This window comes from Aquila chrysaetos, chromosome 6 (assembly GCF_900496995.4).
Source record: "Aquila chrysaetos chrysaetos chromosome 6, bAquChr1.4, whole genome shotgun sequence".
NCBI lineage: Eukaryota > Metazoa > Chordata > Aves > Accipitriformes > Accipitridae > Aquila > Aquila chrysaetos.
The window spans coordinates 4,628,822-4,651,808 of NC_044009.1; the positions used below are offsets into that span (position 1 = coordinate 4,628,822).

General features: G+C 39.0%; 1 protein-coding gene across 6 annotated transcripts in view; it reads right to left on the reverse strand.

The window, feature by feature from the left end:
• The window catches only part of RERE (arginine-glutamic acid dipeptide repeats), a 257,327-nt gene that overhangs the window by 105,610 nt on the left and 128,730 nt on the right, over positions 1 to 22,987 (reverse strand). For 5 of the 6 annotated variants that reach the window (XM_030017393.1, XM_030017396.2, XM_030017395.2 and 2 more), the window contains exons 4-6: positions 19,826 to 19,931; positions 18,216 to 18,312; positions 14,458 to 14,562 (exon numbers count right to left, since the gene is read on the reverse strand). In XM_030017393.1, the coding sequence (XP_029873253.1) occupies positions 14,458 to 14,562; positions 18,216 to 18,312; positions 19,826 to 19,931 (308 nt within the window). Of the gene's footprint in view, positions 1 to 7,615; positions 7,800 to 14,457; positions 14,563 to 18,215; positions 18,313 to 19,825; positions 19,932 to 22,987 lie in introns of those variants that run through there. The other variant, XM_030017399.2, reaches the window with a different exon arrangement.

The following is a 22,987-nucleotide window of genomic DNA, read 5'->3' on the forward strand; positions in this document are numbered from 1 at the left end:
CCTCCCCCTGCCCCAAAAGGTAAGGACTGGACTGAATTAAGCTGCTGTGCAGGAAGCTCTTTCAGACTGCACTACATCACACTTCTTTTTTTTTTTTAAAGGGCACAAAGCTGATCGCTCTGCAAGGGCACACAATCTGTTAAATAATTTTTACTGTTTCCCCGTCCCCAGGAATAGGTTTGGAAATGGAAAGAAAATTCTTGCTATGGAAACTAAAATGCACTGTAGGTTTTTAAGCTAAATTATATTGGTGGAGAGCAATTACAATAATAATGGAATGGCACTCTGTGTTTATTCTATGGGAAAGAAAAAAGGGGACCCAACACTGTATATGAAATCTGACACAAAAGAAACTGATGTAACAAAGCAGTATCCATAGCAACAACAACTTAATATTTCAGTCCTCTTCAGCTGCAGTGGATTAAATATAATGACAAGATGTTCCCTTTGAAAAGTAACCTGTTGCCATGACAACGTTGTATTCTGCAAAGTAAACAGGGGCTGGTCAGAAAGGAGATGGAAGCCTGCGACTGAATATCAAAAAGGCAAGAAGCTTCTGTAGCAGAGCAGGGCAAAACAAGCACGCTCTAATCCGAGAGCGGCTTGTTCCAAACAGTTCGGAGAGAAGAGAGAGGATGTTCAGTTCAATAAAGCTTTGTCCTTTCATTCTAAAGCAACAGGGGAGGTTGGAGGTTCAAGGCCAAAAGCGGCACCACTGAGGGAAAACAGTTCAGAGGTGAGGATGAGAAAGGAATAGGAGACAGCACAGAGTGGTGCAGAGCTTTAATTTATCGGCTTTAGAAAGAAGGAAAGAGAGGAAGGAAGGCTGGCAACAACAGTTCCTGCACGATTTCCAACACAGAAACAAGTTTAACCCTCTGCTTATCATCTACCTTCTTGTCTATACTGTACGCCAGACTCATACCATTTACGCAAAACCTGGCACAACTGCCAGCTTTTGTCCGTGAAAATAGAATCATAGAATAGAATCATAGAATCATTTAGGTTGGAAAAGACCTTCAAGATCATTGAGTCCAACCATTAACCACGCCCACTAATAACGCAGCATTGCAATGCAATTAAGGACTGAAACATGGCAACAAAAACTGCCCCAAGACAGAGTTTGAGCTGCAATGAAGTACACCAGATCAGCTTTGAGGGTAACTTGGGTTCAGGACTTGCAACGCCAACTGCTATTACGGTATTGCCAGAGCCATACAGGATTCAAGGCTAGAAACTCGCAGCAAAACTCTCCAGAGTTTGGAGGCAATGGCAAAAGGCATTTGCAGATTTCTGCATAGCACTTCTCTGCACTGTCCTATCTTTGTCCTATCCTTGACAGGAATCCAAGTCAGTTCTTTACCCAGCGCATTCAGTGAAGATCTTTGCTAGGAAGCCAGGCTTCTGAAAGAAACTACACAGGCTGTATACTTAAGGTGGACCTTCAAGGCCAGGGATCGTGTGTACAAGGTGGAACCTTTGAAATTGTGATACTGCTTCTTTCATGTTCTCCTTTTCACTATCAAAGTTCAGCAAGAAACATGCTATGCAGTAATTGCACATTTTTGATACTGACTTACATGCCTGAGACAGGGGTGAGGGAGGTGGTACTACTGCAGTACCACATCAAACCAACTATGTTGTTCTTCAGTTCATTTCACCCAGCAACACACATGGTTTAATTTCTTTCTGCTGTGGTCACCACACACTCCGTGCTCTCCACCACATACTGCACTTCCACTGGCTTTCTGAAACATCTGCTACTAACCAGCAACAGCTCAGAAAACATGAAAATTAAGGTAATGCTACCATTAAGTTTTTTAAAAAAAACAAACAAAACCAAAGCACCACAACCCAAACGTCACATATAGGAGAGCGTTCTGTGCTACCCATTTAACCACTCTTGGCATACTCATTCCTGATTCTGTACACTGAGGTGATCCGTAGTGGAACTAGAGGGATGCTTCAACAGAAAAAGGTTTTTAAACCAGCCAAATCACTCAGCCATAGACTACCTCTCAAACGCTCTTTCTGATTCTCTTCAGAGCTCTCCAAAAAGGGTTTTCAAAACCAACCTGCTAAAAACCACTGCCCGCTGCAACGTATGCATATCACTAATGCAAACTTCACGGTGCAAAAGAAGTTTCAACAATTAAACTAGAAGCACTATCAGTCTAGGTAACTCTCACCATCCTGGAATATCGCCTGTAGGAGGGGACAGAGCTCTCTGAAGTTGAGACCAGAAGGGGTACCAGAACAGTGATTACTATGCATTCAGCCATCACAGGGTAAGGACAGATTGTTAGCTAAGCAAGTGTGCAAAAAACAGTTGGAAGAGGTCATTATTTTTATATGACATAAGATTAAAAGAGAAAAGACACAGCTTAAAGCTAGGATATGCTGGGGTTTGTTTTTTTGTTTTTAATAAGGAATAACAAGCTGTAGCACTAAACAATGAATCTTCTGAGATTTGGGTTTATTTATGAAGCCTGGTAAGAAAATGAATGGCTTACTAAATAAAACCAAAACCAGATTAGATATATGCATTATAGGCAGAATAGATTATAAATTGCAATCATACACTTTAACATTGATGTAGCCAAACAGTCACTATTATTGGCAAGATAATCAGTTACATAAATTGAAAGCGTGATACAGTAAGGCAACTCCTAGATACTTGTGATTTCTGCAATATTAATATAAATCTGAAGTAGCTAGGAATGCGAAAGTCTCAAGAAAAGGTTTTTAAAAAAATGCTTTCATGCAAATGGTCCAATACCCAAGATAAAAATATGCTCTTCAGAGGCAGTTCTAAAAACATCTGGCAAGGATCATTTTGTTCCATCTCTAGAGGGACAAAACGGGAGAGAACAAAATTGCTCCACTCCAACTTCAGCTGGTTAAAAAAAATAGTCTATCAGGGCCTCAAAGGGACTGGCATTACATTCAAGAGATCCATTTGGTAGGACATTGTTTCATTTTATTCTGTGCATCCATAAAACAAAATTCAGAACTTCCCTTGCTGTGTTCCTCCCTCATCTGATGCTACGCAGGCTCTGTCTGCAAAGACTTAACTACAAAAAAACAGCTTAACATACATTTGCTCCTCTGCAGCATTAAAGTAGTCAAGATTTCACCACAGTGATGCAAAATAGACTGCCCACAAACACAATAAGCCTCTGTCGTACATTACGGCTCTATTCTCACTTTCTCCAAACATCTGCTTATGGTCACTGTTAGCAGACAGGATACTGAGGCAAATGAATCCTCAGTTTGACCCAAGACAACCATTCTTATGCATGTTATGTTCTTACATTACACAGTTCAAAATACAAAAGGGACAATCAGGTTCAGGCCATTCAACCTTTAACCTAAAAAAAGCCCACAACCACCACAAACCTGTGAGTTAGGTGCCTGAAAAGAATAGAATTGGCTCCTCCCCCCACCCCCCAACCAAACAGCAATTCTTGCTTTAAGACAACATTAAGTTACATTGTTTTGTTTTCATTATATGGGGACCTATATCACTTTACAGATTAAACAGTGGCCTGTTAGCTTTTTCCAACAATTATTTTCTACATTAAAAATTTTACTTCAAGTTACCCAATTTCACATATCCAGCTTGCACTTGTGCCTTAAACCTTGTTTTAACCAAGATTTTTAAATCCCTTTTCTAGAAAAGTAGTAACTTAATGCTCAGAAAGATATTCCTGCTAACGGTCAGCCTCTAGTAAGTTTAAGTTTTGGTTAAAACCTGTTGTAACAGTGCGTTATAATAAAAAAAGCACAAGCAATTCTGAGTTCTGAGTGAAAAAATCAAACCTGTTTTCAGGCAAATGAACTTTTATACGGGAACGTTTTCAGTGATTGCTCAATCTAAAGCAGGAATGAATAAACATGTACTAACATTTGTATCTTCAGTACAAGCTCAAACCTGCTGACTGATTGCAGAGTCAGAACTTTAAGGAAGTGGCGGACTCACTGTTCTGCACCCATGCTGCTGTTTGGAGAAGGAAGTAGTTGCAGAAGTTTGAGTCAGACAGGGAAAGCTTTTTCAAAGATAACATTATTTTTCATCAGGTTTATATATGAGAAAAAAATACTATACAGCCCTCAGAAGTATTGTCCCCTACCCAAAAGCCAGGATGGAAGGGATCATAATACAGCCGTTCTGAGACACTAGTTATTGCAAAGGAAACAAGCATTCTCTCCACATAGGAACTACCTGTGTGGGTAATATTTTGCTTGTAGATTTCATTGATCACCTCTCTAATACTTGTCTTCCAATATTTGTTCACCTTCAAATAAGGAAGACGCCAGTATTTTGATCACAAACTAAAACAAAATATTAATTAGTGGAAACCTTTTATTTATCTGGTCTACACATGATTTTAATAGAACCAAAATGTTACTTATTTACGAGCAACATTTACACTGATAAGTAAATATGTAAATGAACTCAGCATGGAATTATGTTGCTTTAAGTGTTTATCCTGTATTCTAAATTGGCCAGGCAATAGCTTTGCACTACCCAGAGCAAATATTCACTATTAAAGCAGACTATATAGTACATCAGCACCATTTCTTCAGCACAAACACAGTTTATATGCGGGACAGCGGAACCAGGCAGCAACCTAGCGGTTAATTCTTTCAAAAAAGCTTCATCAAGGTCAGATGTAATGATCTACCACTCAGCCTCTTAGCTTCTCGACAACACAAATCTCCAGCTTCCTTGAACGGCAGGTACATGGAGAAGCAACAGCATATGTTAAAGGTGATAAGCATGAAGAATGCAAAGCATAAAACAACCTTGAAGACATACCTAGTTCTGCCATACACCTGGAAATACAAAGCTCTAATTAAAACAAATTACAGCCTAAAGAACTGGAAGGAAGCTGGAAGAGGTAATCTTACTGATTTAAGTCTTGAAAAAAGCTAAAATGAAACCCAAACAAAGGGAAGTAAGACTATCAAGTACTTGGCCACTATTTCTTCATCTGAAGGACAAAATACATGCGGTTCCCCTAACATATTTGTAACTTCAAACAGTTGTTTGGAGTGAAACTAACTCACCAGACCACCTATCAACAGTCTCTGAACTGGAGAGAATCTTCTGGGCATCCAGCCAGCTTAAAACTTCACCATTAGTAGTAACTGCATAAGCACACTCCACAGTCCAATCAAGGAGAAAGGGTCTTTTCAGTGCACTAAATATCTCGCCAGTACCACAGATAACTTACACCAGACGGCCTTACTTCTCCTACCAAGGGTTTTTTGGGGGGCAGGGTGGGTTTTTTGTTTGGTTGGGTTTGGGGGTTTGTTTTGTTTTGTTTGTTGGATGATTTGGGGGGGGGGGGGGGCCATGGAGAAGCAGGGAGGTTGGTTTTCTATTTGTGTTGTTGGTTTTTTTAAACCAAAGCGTAACAGTCTTGTACACCTATGCACAAACCTGAGGAACTGCTTTCGTTATAAACTGGCTGACCAACCCCACAACTGACAATACAGGTGAAAGACATTTATGCCAAAGCATGTGGAAAGGAAAAATTGAGATCTCAAAAATCACTGAAGGTTTGCTGTGAGAGGAGTACCGCCACAGGGAATAACAATATGTATACATTTGCTAGGAGCAGAAACCATCTCATTCTCCGCAAGCATAGCATGGACACCAGAGGCATCCTTCAAAGGGGAGTTCTGCGAGCCAATACAACCAACATCATGTGCACAAGTTCTCATGTGCAAGTGATTAAGTGAAGAATGCCTTATTTGGCCTATTATCCCAGCAGTATTTGTTTTGCCTAATGTAATACTTTTGTTTGACAATCGGATTTTGTTTTGTTACAACCTAGAAGTGTTTTCATTTTTTTTCCACCTGTGCTATTCTAAGTTAACCTTACAGTTTTCAAAAATAAGCATGACCAAATTTTCATTTTAACTTTAGAAGTGGCATTTTTTTCAAATCTTTTTAAATTATCACTGAAAATCAGCACAAAGCAGACTGCTTTGTACCCTCCCCATCCCTTACTCCATTCTCTTCTGCTTATAAGTCAACATTTAAATCAAACATTAGGGACACAAGGTGTCACATCCCTGTATTCCTGAAGAGCAGCGTCATATTCCTGTACATACGCAAGTAGCTACTTCATTAGGAATAAGAATGTTTCTAAAGCCTAGGCCTAAAGAGACACCCCTTTCAACCATGAGGTGATTCAGCCAGGCTGAAGTTCCAGGGAATTGTGCTCTATAAACATGAGCATGACTTTGCTTCAGCCAATGGCAAAAATGACCAGTGACCCACACTAAATAGGTGTTCTTGCTTTTTATGCTGTATAGGTATAAAAGGAAATGGAAAAGGGAATGACACTTCAGATAGCATACAGATACAGACATGGCACTGACATGGGCAAAATTATGCAGTCTTATTCATCATTCATTCCTCAGCTTCTGACAAGAGAAGGAAGGTAGCCCCAGTAATGCACACTGCACAGGTAAATGACTGCGTGTGCAAGGCTAGAAGTAAACCTTCTGCTACAAAGTTCCAGAGATGTCACTAGGAGCAGCACAAACCATCCTGTCACCTTCAAACTCAATACGCTCCAGCAACTCGCAAACACGTTACCCCGATTGAGGTATTTCCCCTCAGCGATAGACCCCATGGTGCCGAGATCAGTTCTGCACGCCAATGGGCTAGGCAGAGGGCCGCAGCAGAACAGCACCCAGTTTTGCACAAGTTCAGACGCCACTGGGAACGAGAACACGCCGCAGAATCAAGTTTGCTCCCATTCAACACACCCAAGTCCTCTCAAAGCCATTTATATTTAGCAGTGCCAAGTCACTGATGGCTGCCCCACAAGCCAGTTGCAACCATACTTTCATTACACAAAACTGTAGAGCCCGAGTCCTCTATTTTATTCAGATCAGTCTAAATTCAAGCGTTTTGTTAGCCCAATGTGGGTATTGCTTACACAGCTGTCACGTGAGAAGCTTCTCCATGCATAAGACAACATTGCTGCGTTTCAGATGCATTAAGTGTTATTTGCATGTGACTGACAAGCAAGCAGAACCATGCCGGCTACTTTTTTTTTTTCTTTTTTTCCCCCTCCTTTAACACTTGAGGAAGTATCAGCAGGATCGCTGCCCCTCAATCACAAGGAGAACCACCCATCCTCAGCGCAACCAATGGCTGCTGATCTACGACCCTCCCCGTAACATTATCTAAACAGTCTGTTGCAGGCCCAAACATTTCCTAATAGCCACTTCGGTAACGCTGCATCCTGCAGAGTGCCTCTGCAGCTCCCTACAGACCTGCCATAAGGTTGGCACGCAGACAGCACAACCGAAATTAAAACTGCACCACGAGGGGGGAAAAAAAAAAAAAAAGGCAAAAAAAAAAAAGCCCACACAGCTCCAACATTTCGCTACATGCACCCCTTAGCCAGCAGATTCCCTGCTCAGTGCCCTCATGCACCATACGAACAGCTGCACGGCAAAGCTGATGTGATTACAAGGTTCTGAGGAACATGCAATAGTAATGAAATGATTTCATAAACATTTCAGAAGTCACAAATAACAGCAAAAATCATCATTGTTTAGGGGAGGCCAGAGTGATGTAGCCTACCTGCAGGGGCTGAATGGATCATCCATGACTATGACAGGCTCTTGTGGGTTTAGATGTATTCCTGAACCCTCTACTTAACAGCTAAAACTCTGCCTTTTCCACTCTACCAACTCAAAATGGAGGCACATGCAGTCTGAGAGACCTCAGAGAGCTTTCACTGAGCTTGTGCTATGACCTAAGCCTGCACGCAGAACGCAGAAACTTCGCCCTCGGACTGACAGGACTGAGCATGTGCTGTGACCCTCCCTCATCCACACACTGTCTTACAACGCAATCAATCTCAACCCTGCTGTTTCCGTAAATAAAGCACACTGAACAGACTCTGCAGCTTCTGCATACCAAGCTAGTGTGCAGGGAAGTGGGGCCTTAGCTAGGGGATCTGATACAGCCAACGCTCGAGAGCAGAGCGATGCAAAGTCCGGAGGTCTCCGTTCCAGCACTTTTTACATCTTCTCCAAGTAAAACACACGTCCGTTTCCAAAAGGCTTCTAAAAGCCTTTTTTCCCTACTTTGTGATTAGCTTTTAAAAAAATTACATGCATTAACAGGCTTAGAGGTTTTCACAGATGCAAACGACAGAGCTTCACATTTTCACGTACAATTCAGTTGTTGGGAAACGAAGCAGGCAAGCTGATTCACAAAATACTTTTATTCTACCTGTCAATAATGCAATATATGAGAACATTTAAAGAATATGAATACTCAGCAACAATACCATTGCCATTTACAAGCACGTGTGAACACAAGGTGAACCCCACAGGAGCCAGACTTGACTCACTGTTCGAACTTCCTCCGTCATCCTTGATTTTTGGCATTCCTGTTTATTAATGTAATTTGCAAAAAAATTCTTAGCTACCCATTTATACAAAGGTAATATTCCTTCCCCCTGCAGCACAAAATGCTTTGATTAGCATACCTGCCTCCACTTTAGAGCATCTGAGATGCCTGGATTTACTGCAAGGCTAGAGAAGGATAAGAAGTTTCTCAAATTTTAAATTTTAAAAGATAGAAACAGACCAAGCAAAACATACCAGGCCACAGAACAACCCCAAATTTTTTCTCTCTCGCAATAATCCAGTGAGAAAACTTTATTATAACACAGGTGGATACACCTTTCTTGTTGCCCGTATTACATTGCCTCCCACCCCCTTCTTGGGAGCCTTCACCAACAGTCTGGCTCCTTCAATGAACCTGCAATAATAATTCAAACACTCAGTAAGTTGAACCTTTCAGCTACCGTGGCTCTACTGAAACTATCTGATGCTACCAAAGCTCAGTCATAATCTGAAGGACCCAGTCCATAAGATACAGGATACAGAGGCTAGGCTCACGCTTGTAAAAAATTTTTAAAAATAAATTTAAAAACAAAACACAACCAATCATGATAAAAGTTCCTGTGGTTTGTTTTTTTTAATAATACTAAGCTATACTAGGCTATGTATTTAAAACTTCCAGAAACACAATAAAGCTTTATAAACAGCTTTGAAAAAAAAAAAAAAAAAAAAAACCCAAAAAACCCCACTGTAACATTCTATCAGCTCACTTCGGTTATAAAAATATTACAGGAGGCAACACGCTCAGAACAAGACTGCCTGACCAATTTTCCCAGAGTACAGACTAGAAGGTAACTACTCCAACTATGTTGCACAGTCTTTACCAGCTGACCAATTTAAGTAAGAGCACTTACAAGTCCAAATGTATCTAGTTTTTATTTCAACTACAACCGAAATGTATTTCTGGATTTTTTTGTTGCTGTTGTTCCAGATTGGGTTTTTTCCCCTGAAGTTTACAACATGAACTTGAGAAAAAGTTCTCAGCTTTTATGCTACCCTCCAGTTCAGAGATAAATTGAGATATGGATACATATAAATAACGTACTCCAAAGGATACTAATAAAGTGTGATATCAGCCAGAAACAACAACCAAAGGAAGTTGTACATCCATTTACCTAAATACAGTTTTTTGGGAGGGATTTTTGCCTGTTTGTTTAAAAGGAATCAACTGCAAGGCACTTCGACGCATGACAATACCTACTGACGTGAAGTGAGGGTGCTCAGCATCTTCCATAATTCTTTCCCAGGAATATTAGACAAGAGTGATACTAAACAACTTTGCTGTAATTTAGTAAGACATACAGAAGCCATCTGTTTCACATCACATGGGCATACCATACAAACAGTCCCCAAATTCCCCCATCAGGAGGATTCCTGGTTGTATTTAAAATTTCTAAGCCTATTTAAAAAAAAAAAAAAAGGGGGGGGGGGGGGGGGGGGGGAAACAGGACACCACACACATGACGACCTGTAATACGCTGTAGGAATTGTCTTATTTAAACAAAGTATACCACAAACTGTCATAGTGTTCTAAGTGTAACCTTAACTCAAGCTCTGATTTAAGACATAAGGATGGATACGTTTAAAAGCCTTTATGATCATTTTACCCTCTATCACTGCCCTAGGCACTATTATATGCATAAAATCAAAACATTCTGACTGCTAAAAATTAAGCAGGCAAAAAGGATCAAAACAGCAATACAGAGCTCTGCAGTCCTCTTGAGCCTCTGTTCACATTTTGGTTCTAGATAGCAATTCATCATTCAACTACAATGTTTTCTAAAGGGGGGCAACATTAAGAGGAAGCTTTGAAAATCCTACTTACACACAACTCCACACCGGCTTCTTGACTTCCTAAGAATATACACTATTAACTGTTTCTAGACCCAAAACTTGTACTCCACCCACTATGCTTTCCATTGAAAGCGGGGGGGGGGGGGGGGGGGGGGGGGGGGAAGAGGCTCTTGATTCAGCCTTTCAACAGAAATCCCCTTCCAGACAACATAAAATAGTAAGCCATGAAGGACAAGAAAAAGAAAGAGCAAGTCACCTTCAATTTCACTCTTGGGAACACTCCTCTCAGAGACACACCAATGCTCATTTAGCTCACATCACCCAACAAGAACACTTCAGAAGAAAAAGATTCAAAATAAAGGAAAAGCAAATGTTGTGGAATAAAAACACAGACAAGATCCTGGTCTTTCCAAAACATCTATTCAGCAAATTCACCCACGCCTTGAATGTTTGGTATTATTTTGTTCTACAATGCAAAACAATGTTGTGGAAGAGTAATTTTGATTCATGGCCATGAAAACTGTTAGTAGAATAATGTCTGATTATTTCTAGTTCCAAGTAAAAATTCAGTAGCATTTAAATCTACGTATATTTACAGATGTCAGTGTCAGACAAAACTTTGTAATGTATTTGTTTACTCCTGAGATCAAAGAACTGACTGCCTAGTACATGCCAGCACACTACAAAAACAGGCCAATACCAATAGTGGCATTTGGCACGCCTGCATCCTTGAGTAAGACAGTTCAAAGTTGTTTCTCTAAGTCCATACAGGACATCAGAGCACAAAAGGAAGGACTGGAAGAAGTTCTTGCCAGAATCAGCTACATCTGGCACTATACTCCACATAGGGTAATAACTAGAGTTGTAGTAAATGAGTAGTAAGATGTGAGCTGGTGAAACACAGCTGTCTGAGGTCAAGCGGTATGTTCAACAGCATTCCCAAGCCTTTCTGCATATTTCTTTTTAACAGGCAGAGCTGATTTCTGACTCAAATACCAAAAAATCAAACAGCTTAACTCAAGCTAGTGCAGTTACTGATTTTTCTGAAGTGGTACATCAGGTCTGTTTGTCCATTAATGCTTCTTGACTGCTATTCTATACACTCTGAAATGCTTCTAAACTCATTTCAGGGCATATACAATTCACCTAACATTTCTTCTTTGATAAAGCATTGGTCTTATCTGGCCATTTGGAGAACCCAGAAGTTTGAGTGGGATTCCATGTTAGTGGAGTCAGAGCAGTCACTTCTCTAAAGACACATGAAATTAATTATTTTAAAGTACTTAGAAAAATCATTTTATGCTTTCTCAGCTGGCTATACAAGTTTAGTGGATGCATTTCACACTCTTGAGAGCCGGAACATATTTCAGGTCTACTTACTAGCTTGATTAACACTCTATTCAGGGTGGTAACACCCAGACTTTAGCTTTAAGATTAGTTTAGGTTTTTATTCCACAATCAGATTTTTCTCACTGATGTGAGAATTACTGAAACATAGTGTGTAATCTTTTACAGAACTCTATAAGGAGAAAAAAAAAAGCAACCAAAACAAACCAAAACACTCCCCCAAACCCCCAAAACAAACCAACCACCAGCTTGATATACACTCTAAAGAAAAAAGTTATCCCAAAACGCACAGGTTTACCACTTCTAGACCACAGAATGATCAACAGGATCACAGTTGGTATTCCCCAAGCTAAAACTATAGTCAGCAAGCTTTCAAATAGAAAAGAAAGGACAAAGCATAGTTTCTTTTAGCACTGTGTGCTCCAAGAACAAAAGGGCCTCTTGTAACACATCCACCACACCAGTGTTTTGGATGTTTTGGGGGTCTGGGATTTTTGCGGGTTGTTTTGCAAACAGAACAACAGGAAAACATAGAGAATAGTCAGATTCCCAACACACTGAGCTGCATTTGAGAGTCCTGGAGAAGTATATGAGCATCTTATGCTGAACACAAAATAAAATCACTCAAACTGAAATATATCTTTTAGATGCAATCCACAGCTCAAACTTGTTTGATCTAAGAATGTATCCTATCACGCATTTCTACGAGTCAGTTCAGGGGGTCACGCTGCAGTATTCAGAACCTTATCTACAACATACTATTACTTCAAGCTACCATGAACGTTCTCCATCCTTTCCACGTGAAACAACACTACATTAGAAAAGCAGATCAAGTTGAAGATGAAGGGGTTTTTTTTCGTAGACAAACCACCAACAGTTCATCCTGGAATGTGTGTTACAATGCTTTTTACTTCCAAAAGCAAAATAAATCTAGAATTAGGTATTCAAAGAAGCATGCATTGGTATTGGCAAGCAGTAGCAAACACAAGGTCGAAAATAATCGAGGAACCTAGACTCAGCTCCTTTTTCTAAACCTCCTTCCATTCCAAGACAAATACAGACTTGAAGACCTAGAATTAGGAAAAAAAACCCTGGCTGCAACCAAATGAAGAAAAACCTACATTTTGAGAGCTGGCTAGTCTGAGTAATTAGCTAATCACTAAGTGCTATGCTTTGTCATTTCATCGATCTTTTCAGGCTCAGTCATTTTCTAATAGCTGGAAGAATTAACAGCTACTTCTACACAGAAAGTGAGTTTAAAACTGCACTGACAACTCGCATAAATGGCACTTCATAAGAGAAATCATCCATTAAACACAGAACTTGAACACTAATACAAATAGTTAATTTAGCATTCACACCCTCAAAACTAAAATGCATTGAAGAAAAGTGACAAAGTTAAATATAGGGGTCAAGCATGGTGCTGAATATCAGAGAGGTGTATCATGACAACCTTCATAAATGCCTCACCTTGTTGGACTGCTCAAAAAAAAATACACGATGTTACGAGAACATTTTAAAGTATTGTATTTTAAAATATTATAGGATTTCATGCCCTTTTCCCAGAGCTCAGCACCATACACTAGGAAGATTGCCTCCTAGGGACTTACACTGACACCACCTGCTATGAATGTAAACTGAATCGATTAAGGGAGTTGATCCAGTCCAATACCCTGCCTCAGACATATGGACAGTTTAAGACACTTCAGAGTAAGGTACAAGAAGCCTCATAAATAGGTAATTACATAATAATATGCCCACACATGGAGTCTCTTCCTAACTGCAAGCAGTCAGTGGTTCGCTATGCCCTGAAGGATAAAGATTCATATCTGCATTAAAAACAGTACATCTACCATGTAACAATTCAAGTGTTTATTATATACATGCCTATCTAATCCCTACTTAAAATAATACTTTTCTCAACAATATGTCTAGAAATCAAGGTCCACAGCTAATTGTTTTCTGCATTGAAAGAAACAATAAAACTTTCAGTCGGCACAGACCTTGGTGAGCCCTGTTACGCATTATTAATCTTTTACTCAAGTGCTCATAGAAATATGCCCCTAGACAAAAAACTATTTAAGGCTGGCATTTGTAAGGCATTCTCTGTGTTTACAAAACTACAAAACTGAAAAAAAAAAAAGAAAAAAAAGAGTCATAGTTTGGACCTGAAAAATAATGAAGGTACAGTCTAGTATCAGCTTTGCTTTCCAAACACAGCTGATAAAGATTGGTTGGACAACTTCCAGGCAGATTGAAAGAACTGTGAAATGAAAAAGCATGCTGAACATACCTTCTTCAAATATGTATTAACTCCCCCAGAAAAGTTCTTTCTGTACCTCTAATTTGCTCTAGGCCAGCAAAGCATAAACTAGGATTTGTTGATATGGGACCCTATGGGAGTATTTACACATGAAAGCATGAATTTCCACACTTAAAAACTTCCAATTTGATTTCTTAAAAGTGTGTAAGTTTCAACATTGCTTACTAGAAGATGTGAATGTATTTTTAGAAGTATTTTCAGGGTGTGCATTTAGCCAATGAGACCGCTTAGAATTCCTGCTAATGTTTGCAACCTTTAAAAAAAGTCACACTTCTAAAAACCTGTTTTGAAGCTGTACATTATTTACCCAGAGATGCAACCAGATGTCACGACTCACTGCACAATTTTGTTACCTACTCTTAATTTTTCTCCTATACATATACTCAGCAGGAAGATGTAGCTTCTCCCTCACATTCCCTTTCACCCCACCCCACCTTCCTATCAGCATCATACCCGGTTTTAGTTTTTCTTCCCTTGAGTAGTTTTCCTGTTCCTACAGGCTCAGATCAGTGGTAAAGCTTGCCTTTAAAAGTATCTTCACTTACCTTGTCTCTGGATTATAGCCCAGTATGTAGAAAAATGAATCCACTCGGGCTTTAAACTCTCTAGCAGCAAATATGTCAGAGAAATGGGAGATATTACACTTCCCTCTGAAAGAAAGAGGGAAAATGGTATTAGAATTCTACCTTGAATAACAGCTATTTTAATTAAGTGCCACTGCAATCTGTGTATAAGCCACAGATATCCTTGTGTTCTCATAAATGTCTAAAACGTCATAAATATAAGCCTGTTGTAACTAATAACCATGCAGATTCTTCCCATGGTGGAAAGGGAAGAAAAATTCAGTTACAATGTCTCAGATGGTGTTCTCCAAACATTCATGAATTCTCATTCAGCCAGCACATAGTCCTGAGGAGCCCAAATTTAATCAGACTAAGGAACAATATCTACCCTAGAAATACAATCCTTAAAGTGCCTTATTTTCAAAGTTTTTACAGTCCTATTACACTTACGTCTTCAAGGAAGCTTAAAAAATTCTACTATTCATATTATTTTGGAAGTCAGCTTTTTATTTAGAAAGCTAAATAAAACTTCAGTTTAATAACACTTCCAAATAGAAAGCAAAGCTATGCTGTTTTTAGCGAGACTGCAATCCTAAAAATGCAAATTCCAAACACATAAAAGCTTCTTCCTTCTACTTTTATACATAAGAGAGTAAAACATAAAGACATTTAAAAAAAAAAAGAGAGAAAAAAAGGGAAAGGGGATTTATTAGCTTGTTCTACAACAGATTGTTAATAATATTTTTTAATATAGTTGGTTGATGAGGTCATTATCCTTAAGGATGAGCATGAAGACTAGCTGTAAGAAGTTGCATCTCATTTCCTCAAGGGTTTGTTGGACTGTTAATGTTCAACAGCTGCCCGTGTTTTGTCATTCAATGCGTTGCAGTTTACTGTCACCAAGTAAATCAGATCAGAAGTGGGCAGAGACAAATGGGCCAGACAGCCAAAGAGTTAGTGCTTTTTATCTAAACCTGATTCAATGCAATAAATAAAGCTCAAGATTTTACTCTTTTTCAGTATGTCAAGCTTTCTAGTATTAATACAGATAGCATCTCTTTCCAGTTGTACTTACTGAATAGTATTTGCTATTATAAATAAGCTGCTATTGGGCTTATTTAACATTGTAAAAAGGTTTGCCAGTCTTGGTTAAAATTGAATGAAAAGTGCTATTGCCACCAGTACACCAAGATGAGTAATTATTTTGCCTGTAACGATACTGGATCTGTTTACCTAGTCTTCTCAGCAGAGCTTAAAAGTACTGCATACTTGAAAAACTGCTCTAGAAAGTTGAATTCCTAAGCTTGCTTCCCTTCTTAATCTTTTCATGGTAAAAGCACTTCAAAAAGGCTTACCAATCAAGAGCCACTAAGAACTTGGCCTTGGAACACGAGCTCTCCGATACACAACATCAACTACTACAGGTGAGAAAAAACACACCAGAAGGATGAAGGATGAATAAAGTTGCTGACTATTTTAAGACAAAATCAATATGGCTATCCTGTGAGCTGAGGCTGCATGGTTGTCCCTATGATCGCCTAATTCTCAGTCAATTGCCCTTCTGGCAGAGGACAAAGCAACACGGGATATTGCACAGGTCATGCCAGGTTGTAATGGAACATTAACAAGGTCCATAATCGAGATGTCACACAGAAATACTGAAAGACAAACTTGTTCACTAATATTTATTTTACCCCTGGTGGCTGAAGCTAGCTTCCTAGTTTAGTCATTTAGAAAGAAAGAAAATGAGAAGGGGTATTTGTTTTGCTGTTTCACATTAAATTCACATTTTAAAAGTATTTTGAGGAAAAAAGATTTAGTTTCCTTTCAATAATTCATCTGACAGTTAATAAGCGTTTTCCAGATAAGCTTATATTATCTATATTCATGAAAGCAGTACATCTCGTTCATAGCATTTCAGACAAGTAGTACTACATAATACCACAAAGATTTACCATATATGTAAAAAGGACATAACTTTTATTATACCCTTCCACAGGGATCTACAAGCATCCTCTAGTTAAATTCTTCCACTGGTTAGAGCAGAAGATTGGTAGTTACGATCACCGGTTTCATTTCCCAGTTTGTCATCAATTCATTGTGTGACCAGAGCCATTTGTTTGCAGAGGGCAAAGAAATAATCTCATGTTATCATAAATTAGAATTTCATGTTAACCTTCCTTTCACACATCACAATACACTCTGCCTACTCTATGTTCTCAATCTGTAAGAACACCACGTGCAACTACCCTTATGTTCATCTTGCACACTGAAAATTACTGACATGTATTAATCACAATTTGCTACAAAAGAATGAGCGAAAATATAATCTTTATCCTGCAAAAGTCTATTCTCTCAATTATCAGCATCTACAAGCCTGTAAGGATTACCAAAAGTATGAACAATCCAGAACACAACAAAACGACAGTGAAACCATATGTCAACAAAGAGAAACAAAAGAGTGATCTGAAAGGTGCCTATGGCATGCACTTCTAAACAAAAAGGCGGCAGATAAAACACAAGACAGACTGAAGAAGTGATCGGTTTGGTCTTTCAGCATCCTTCACTCTCTTTGGAAGGGGAGAAAAGAAGGTTATTTTTTAAGATTGCTTGGTATACACATATATTCCGTTTTTACCTTTCCATTTTTCTATTTGCTTTAAAGAAACAGAAAGGATGTAGAAGAGAAGTTAAAATACTCCCAGGGATAAGTCCATACACATAGTTCAGTTCCTCTCTGTTTAAGCAGAGAGTTGTTAGATTTCCAAGATTGGTTCCATCAAGACAGCCAACCTCCTGCTAGCTTGTTTCTAAGCATGCCAATTTAATATTGGAAGGCGACCTTCTGTAACTCAGAAAAGGCGCTGTGGAATTTCATGAGATTATAGTACACCACTGGAATTTTCCGAGTTTATAAAAAAAGTCTAATATGTAAATCAAAGACTTCTTCCCACCCATGTAACCGAAGTTGCAGCTAGCTTGTCTTGAAGTAAGTGGCTTCAGCAAAGTGACTCTGAACAAAAAAAACGTCTCCAGATGGTTCTAGTGAAATACCATCTGAGCGTTATTATCAGGGAGATTATTCAATTAGCATTTTGACAATATCCATGCATGTTTGGCACATTGAAAATCTGCTGAAAAATAATGCCTCGCTGTTTCTATTTGAAAACATTAAGTTATGGTGTATACCCTCAGCAAAGGTTAGCCACTTAAGTTAAAAACTCAGTGAGTAAAGAGAGCAGCAACCTCCAGGGAAGGGCAGATAGTACAGAGAACAATACAGGGGTCCATTACCTCCTGTCTGTACAGCTAGTTTTAATGGAGCTCTTAGCTGAGCTGCAACAATGACAAGTGCCGCAGAGAAAAAGCCTTTAATGCAATTTAATCAGGGCAACATACTAACAGTCACTTTACTAGGAGATGCTATTGTTAATAGTGAAATCAAACACGGAGGAGGGAAGGGTAATATTTCTGCAGGAACTAGCAATAACCTAAATTGGCAATGATGGGAAACAATATCTTCTGAGCAACATTGATTAACTGAGATTAAAACGATACTGTAGAATTACAGCTCCTTTTTGAATGAGAACAGATAACACAAGTTAATTACTGCAGGAGACGAGGAGAAAGCTGAGCAGTATGCTAATCATCCCCACACAAAACCAGAAAAATCACCTCTCTCTCAATAAGGTTTTTCTCATCCACCTCTGAGACACTGCACCACATCCTCTGTAACTTACCTGAGGGCAGCAGCGTGGTAAGTGTCAACATAATCTGAAATGAAGAGCTCTCGATTCTTGATAACTGGGTCTGTAATAACAAGCTCTCGTCCAGAGTCTGCCAGAAAGCAAGAACACAAACAAAAAACCACCAACACATTAGCTGTAATCTGAAAGCAGCTACCATTGCTATTTTGCAGGTGTTTTTTTACAGGTCAAAGTTTGAGGATGTTTCTTAGATACACACTCCTCACTGTTAAGATGACAAACATTCAGATTGTTTACATGACCTGTAAGGTATGGAAATAACGTGATACTCATTTTTACACATGAATTCTCCCTTGCCACATCTAAAGAACTGCTGAAGGCAAAGAGCTTTTAGGGGTAGTGGATGACACATCTTACCCACTGACCACTAGACGTGGTCACTCCTGGGTAAAAGGAACTGAGCAAAATTAATTTATCACTGACTTCTGGTTTCCAGGTTAAGGTTTTGCTTATTTTGCATATTTAACCTAAAATCTTCAACAAAATCTTGACAGTACTAACTGCTTAGTGCTCTGACTTTGAGATAAATATTGATATTCATGTTTAAATACAAAAAATTCTCAGTGTTAATGAAAAACTGGAAGACAACTTTTCCCATGACTTCTTTATAATACCTTTGAAGAACACACAAAAATACTTCTCCGCATGCACAAGAGTGTGACACAAAAAAGCAGCCACGTTATCAAAATGCTCACTTTTTGACACTGTGCCTATAATCCCATAGTTAAAAGTTTCAAATAAATTAGTACGGGAAAGGTTAGATTTGTGGAGCTTTTGCTAAAAGCACACACAAAATGTCCTTAATGCCTGCACAAAGGAGAACGTATGCTCAACTTTGTACTGTCAATGCACCAAAAAGTTGCTGTGTTCCATATTTCAAGCATCAACTTTTATCATCACGATTCACCTTGGAATATCTTCAGAATTTTAACAGTTGCCTCAAGGAAATTTCCTGGTAAGAATAGAAGCAAATGTTATGTTTCCCCTAGAGGCAAGAGATAAATGACAGTGGAATACATACTAAAGTTCCTTCTGCTTCTATTAAACCCAAGATCACACTTGTTTTTGCAAAACGAAAGGGGGAAGCTCAGCTACGAGTGCTTCAGTTACATCACTTAATGCAATATTAATCACAGTGAGTATTCATATGTGCAAGGTAGCATGAGTGTAAAAAACCGTAGCTCTCATGACGCTATGGGAGAAACACAAAAACCAGAAGAGATTCACAATTTCTTCAGACAAGTTGGTCTTCAGCCAGTTAGATATTAGTATACTGTCCAAAAGGCCTACAAAGGATCCAATATTATTTTTCTTTTCTCTTCTCTCAAGGCATTAGTATAATACAGCACAGTATTTAAATCATACCTGAAATGCATCTGATGATAGCTATGGTTACAGGACATACACTAGTTAGAACAAACAAGGCAGGTAAGAAACACTATCATCCATCTTCTAATGTATTGTTTTCATCAACAGTCCTTGCTTCATATGCCTATGCAAAAGTATTCTTGCTTTCTGGGCTGTTAAAACTTAAAATTCAGAGTACAAGTAAAGAAGGCCTTACTCTACAGAGCCTAACTTACCATTCTCATTGTGTCTGTCCTGAACCAAATGCTGATAGACTGAATCTGGGACTTCAGACTGGCGATAGTACCATTTGACATTCATAAGGAGGTGGTCCCGTTTACTCTGAAAAAGAAGGTCTAAAGGCATTACTAAAAAGGAAATCCGACCACATCTGACACAATCTTCTAAAGTATAAAATTTGTTTTCACACTGAAGAAAACCTGAGGTAAGACCCAAAAGGAAGGAAAATATATTTCTATGACAATGAAACAAGGGCAATATGCTAATGACAGATTGACTTTCAAACTAGACAAAGGCAACAAGAACCTACTGCATCATCATGCATTGTATCTCTATACATCTGACCAGCAAATACTAATCTATTCACTCAAAAAGAACTAACCCAGGAAAAGAAGCAGGGATCAGAAACGGATTGAAATTTTTGACCTCATCTTAGTCTGCTGATTTCTACAAACAAGAAGTATTAATGGCCAAACACAGAAAAAAGAATACCAATAGTAACATAATTCAAAGCAGCCATTCTTAACAGTTGTAACCAAGAGATACCAGCTTTCCCCCCCCCCAAGTACACATGGCTTCAGACATAATTGTAGATGTTCTTTATTACACCCCTTTACACAAAAGAATAGGATGCTGCACATCAATCCCAGTAATTATAGACTCTGACTGCTCATGTACCTCACAAAACCAAAGGCAAAATTTACATGAAACTATCTTCCTCAAGGGCTCTTTTTTCATTTGAGAATCCAGCTACCAGTCTTGTACCTTCTTAGAAGGAAACTGAAATATAAACACCACTTAAAAGAGTTTTTAGATCAACTTATTACAGACTCTCTGCTTCAGTTTATCTTTGAAACCCTTGGTAGTCAATTCCTTCTACGGCTCCAAAACACTTGAAGAAACAGAAGGAGGCCTAAAGGGAAATTAACATTCTTTTGGCATGAGGCAACCACAAGCACCATTTGTTTTTTCTGGACTACAGTTCTCTAGACCCTTCTAAGACAGCTCTTAAAACATTTACATTTAAAATTTAAATCACAGGTTACTGGACCAGAAAGTTCTTTTCGTCTCTCCTGCTCGCATCAGCCTAGTTGTTACAGCAATTTCCACCCTTTCTGCTTAATAAAAAACATTAAAATCTTTCCATTAAATGCACTTGAAGCCTTTGATTAAAACCACATGTAATACCACAAAAAAACTGCTAGTGGCAGCATTGTGCCAGAAAAAAAGTGTTAACTAATCCACTACAAGCACGTGTACTCTGTACCGAGTGCCTCAAAAAACATTCAAGAACATACTAAGCATACTTCTGCTGTACAGGAGAAACCTGAACCTACTTTTTAAAAAGAAAAAGAAAAAAAAAAAAACAAACCCACACCAAACCAAAAAACACCCCACCACATTTGCAGTCAAAGACAACCAGCTTGTCTCATGCATGAAAAAACTCAAAAGGACAAAGTCTGAGCGGCAACACTGATTTCTGCTGCCTGCTGTTCAAAAAACATGGTTGCAGACTTTTCTGTTCTCCTGAAATTAAGTTCTGTGCAACACAGGCTTCATGAAAAGTCCCTCTGAGTTCTGAAGTCAAAAAAAAAAAAAAAACCAAAACAGGTAAATGTTCTGTTACCCTCTTGCTAAGAGTTCATAAATTCTCTCGGTGCTAACAAGAACTGCATGCAACAACGATGGGAAACATTAACCCAGCATTTCTCTGCAAATTCTCTTTGCATTTCTTACTCGAGAGGAGAAAGTACCCCTCTTGTGTTACACAAAGCCCTGAAAGCGCACTCAGAAAGCATCGCTTCGCGGCACAAAAACTACTCACACTTAGACATACGGACAGTTTACAACAACCATCAAAAGCTAATACTTGGATTTTCTTGGTTTGTGCCACTGAAGTCAGGTGTCTTTCAAATAATACAACACTCCACGGAGCACTGTAAAGGAGGCGTAAGTACCTATGTATATGCAACCATGAAGGAGGGCTACAAAACACAGAATTGAATTTTGCTGGTGGCGGTGTTTTTGAATAGCAAACTACATCGGGGGGGGAGAGAAGGACTAGAAATCTCCATTGTGGTCTGCCAGGGATGGTGCTTACAAATGCTGATCTACAAACCAAATCATCAAAAGTCCGAACAGCAACCGGTAGCCAATGGAGAGATCTGAGAAAAGGTAACAAGTTACTGTATCTTGGTAAAAAGAAGAGCTAGTCATGGAGAGGACGAAGGTGGCAAATGATGAATGAATGGATACGACCTCATATGTAACCTTACGGGAATTCTGCTATGAGGGGACAGCTTTGCAAAAAGAAGCCTGGAAGTGTACAAATTTTGTGTGAAGGTATATCCTTTACATATGCATACATTAAGATTATGTTACAATAAAAGGGAGGGATCAAAACTGTCAAATGTTTTCATTGTCTTGGCATCACACAGGGCTGCGAGATGGGAGGTCACAGCTTTATTTTGAATTAGGCCAAGACCGAAAAGGAGATGGTGATGCAATCGCTTCACTTCCCTGTCTCAGTTACTTATTCTATCATAGAATGGCACAGGGCTTTTAGCAGCACGGGGATGAGGCTACGGCCAACGCTTAGAAAGAAAGCATTCTGATACACTCAGATAGAAGAAATTTGTGGTTGGAAAGGAGGTTTTTCCACTTCCTTCCATAAGGGACCACCTCATCCTCTCCCTTCCTCCCACAAGACCCTCCCAGTTTGCCGTTCAGTCAATGCAAAGAGAAGTTTTTGCTTATTGCTATGTCTCCTGTAAGCTTCACTGCAAACGCCCAAGTTCCCCAATATGCATTAATAAAATGGAATAACAGGGGATTACACAAAATCTTATTAGGAATATTCACACATTAACACACAATGAAGGCAGGCAATGTATTTACTGTGTTTTGCAGTATTTTATCACCTCATCATGCAAAAATCCCATACTCTAGGAAAGCATAACATCTACATACAGTCTGGAGCTTTTTGCTACTTCAAGCATTTTAATTTGATAGGATGGTACTCATTTCCCAATTTGAAACTTTGTTCTCAGACTCACAGAACACCTTAGTTGTTCCCTTCACTGTATTTTATTCCAAATGTTAGCAGTTATTCTGCACAGTGAAAGAGAACAACAACATTTCGTCCCCTGAAATCAGAT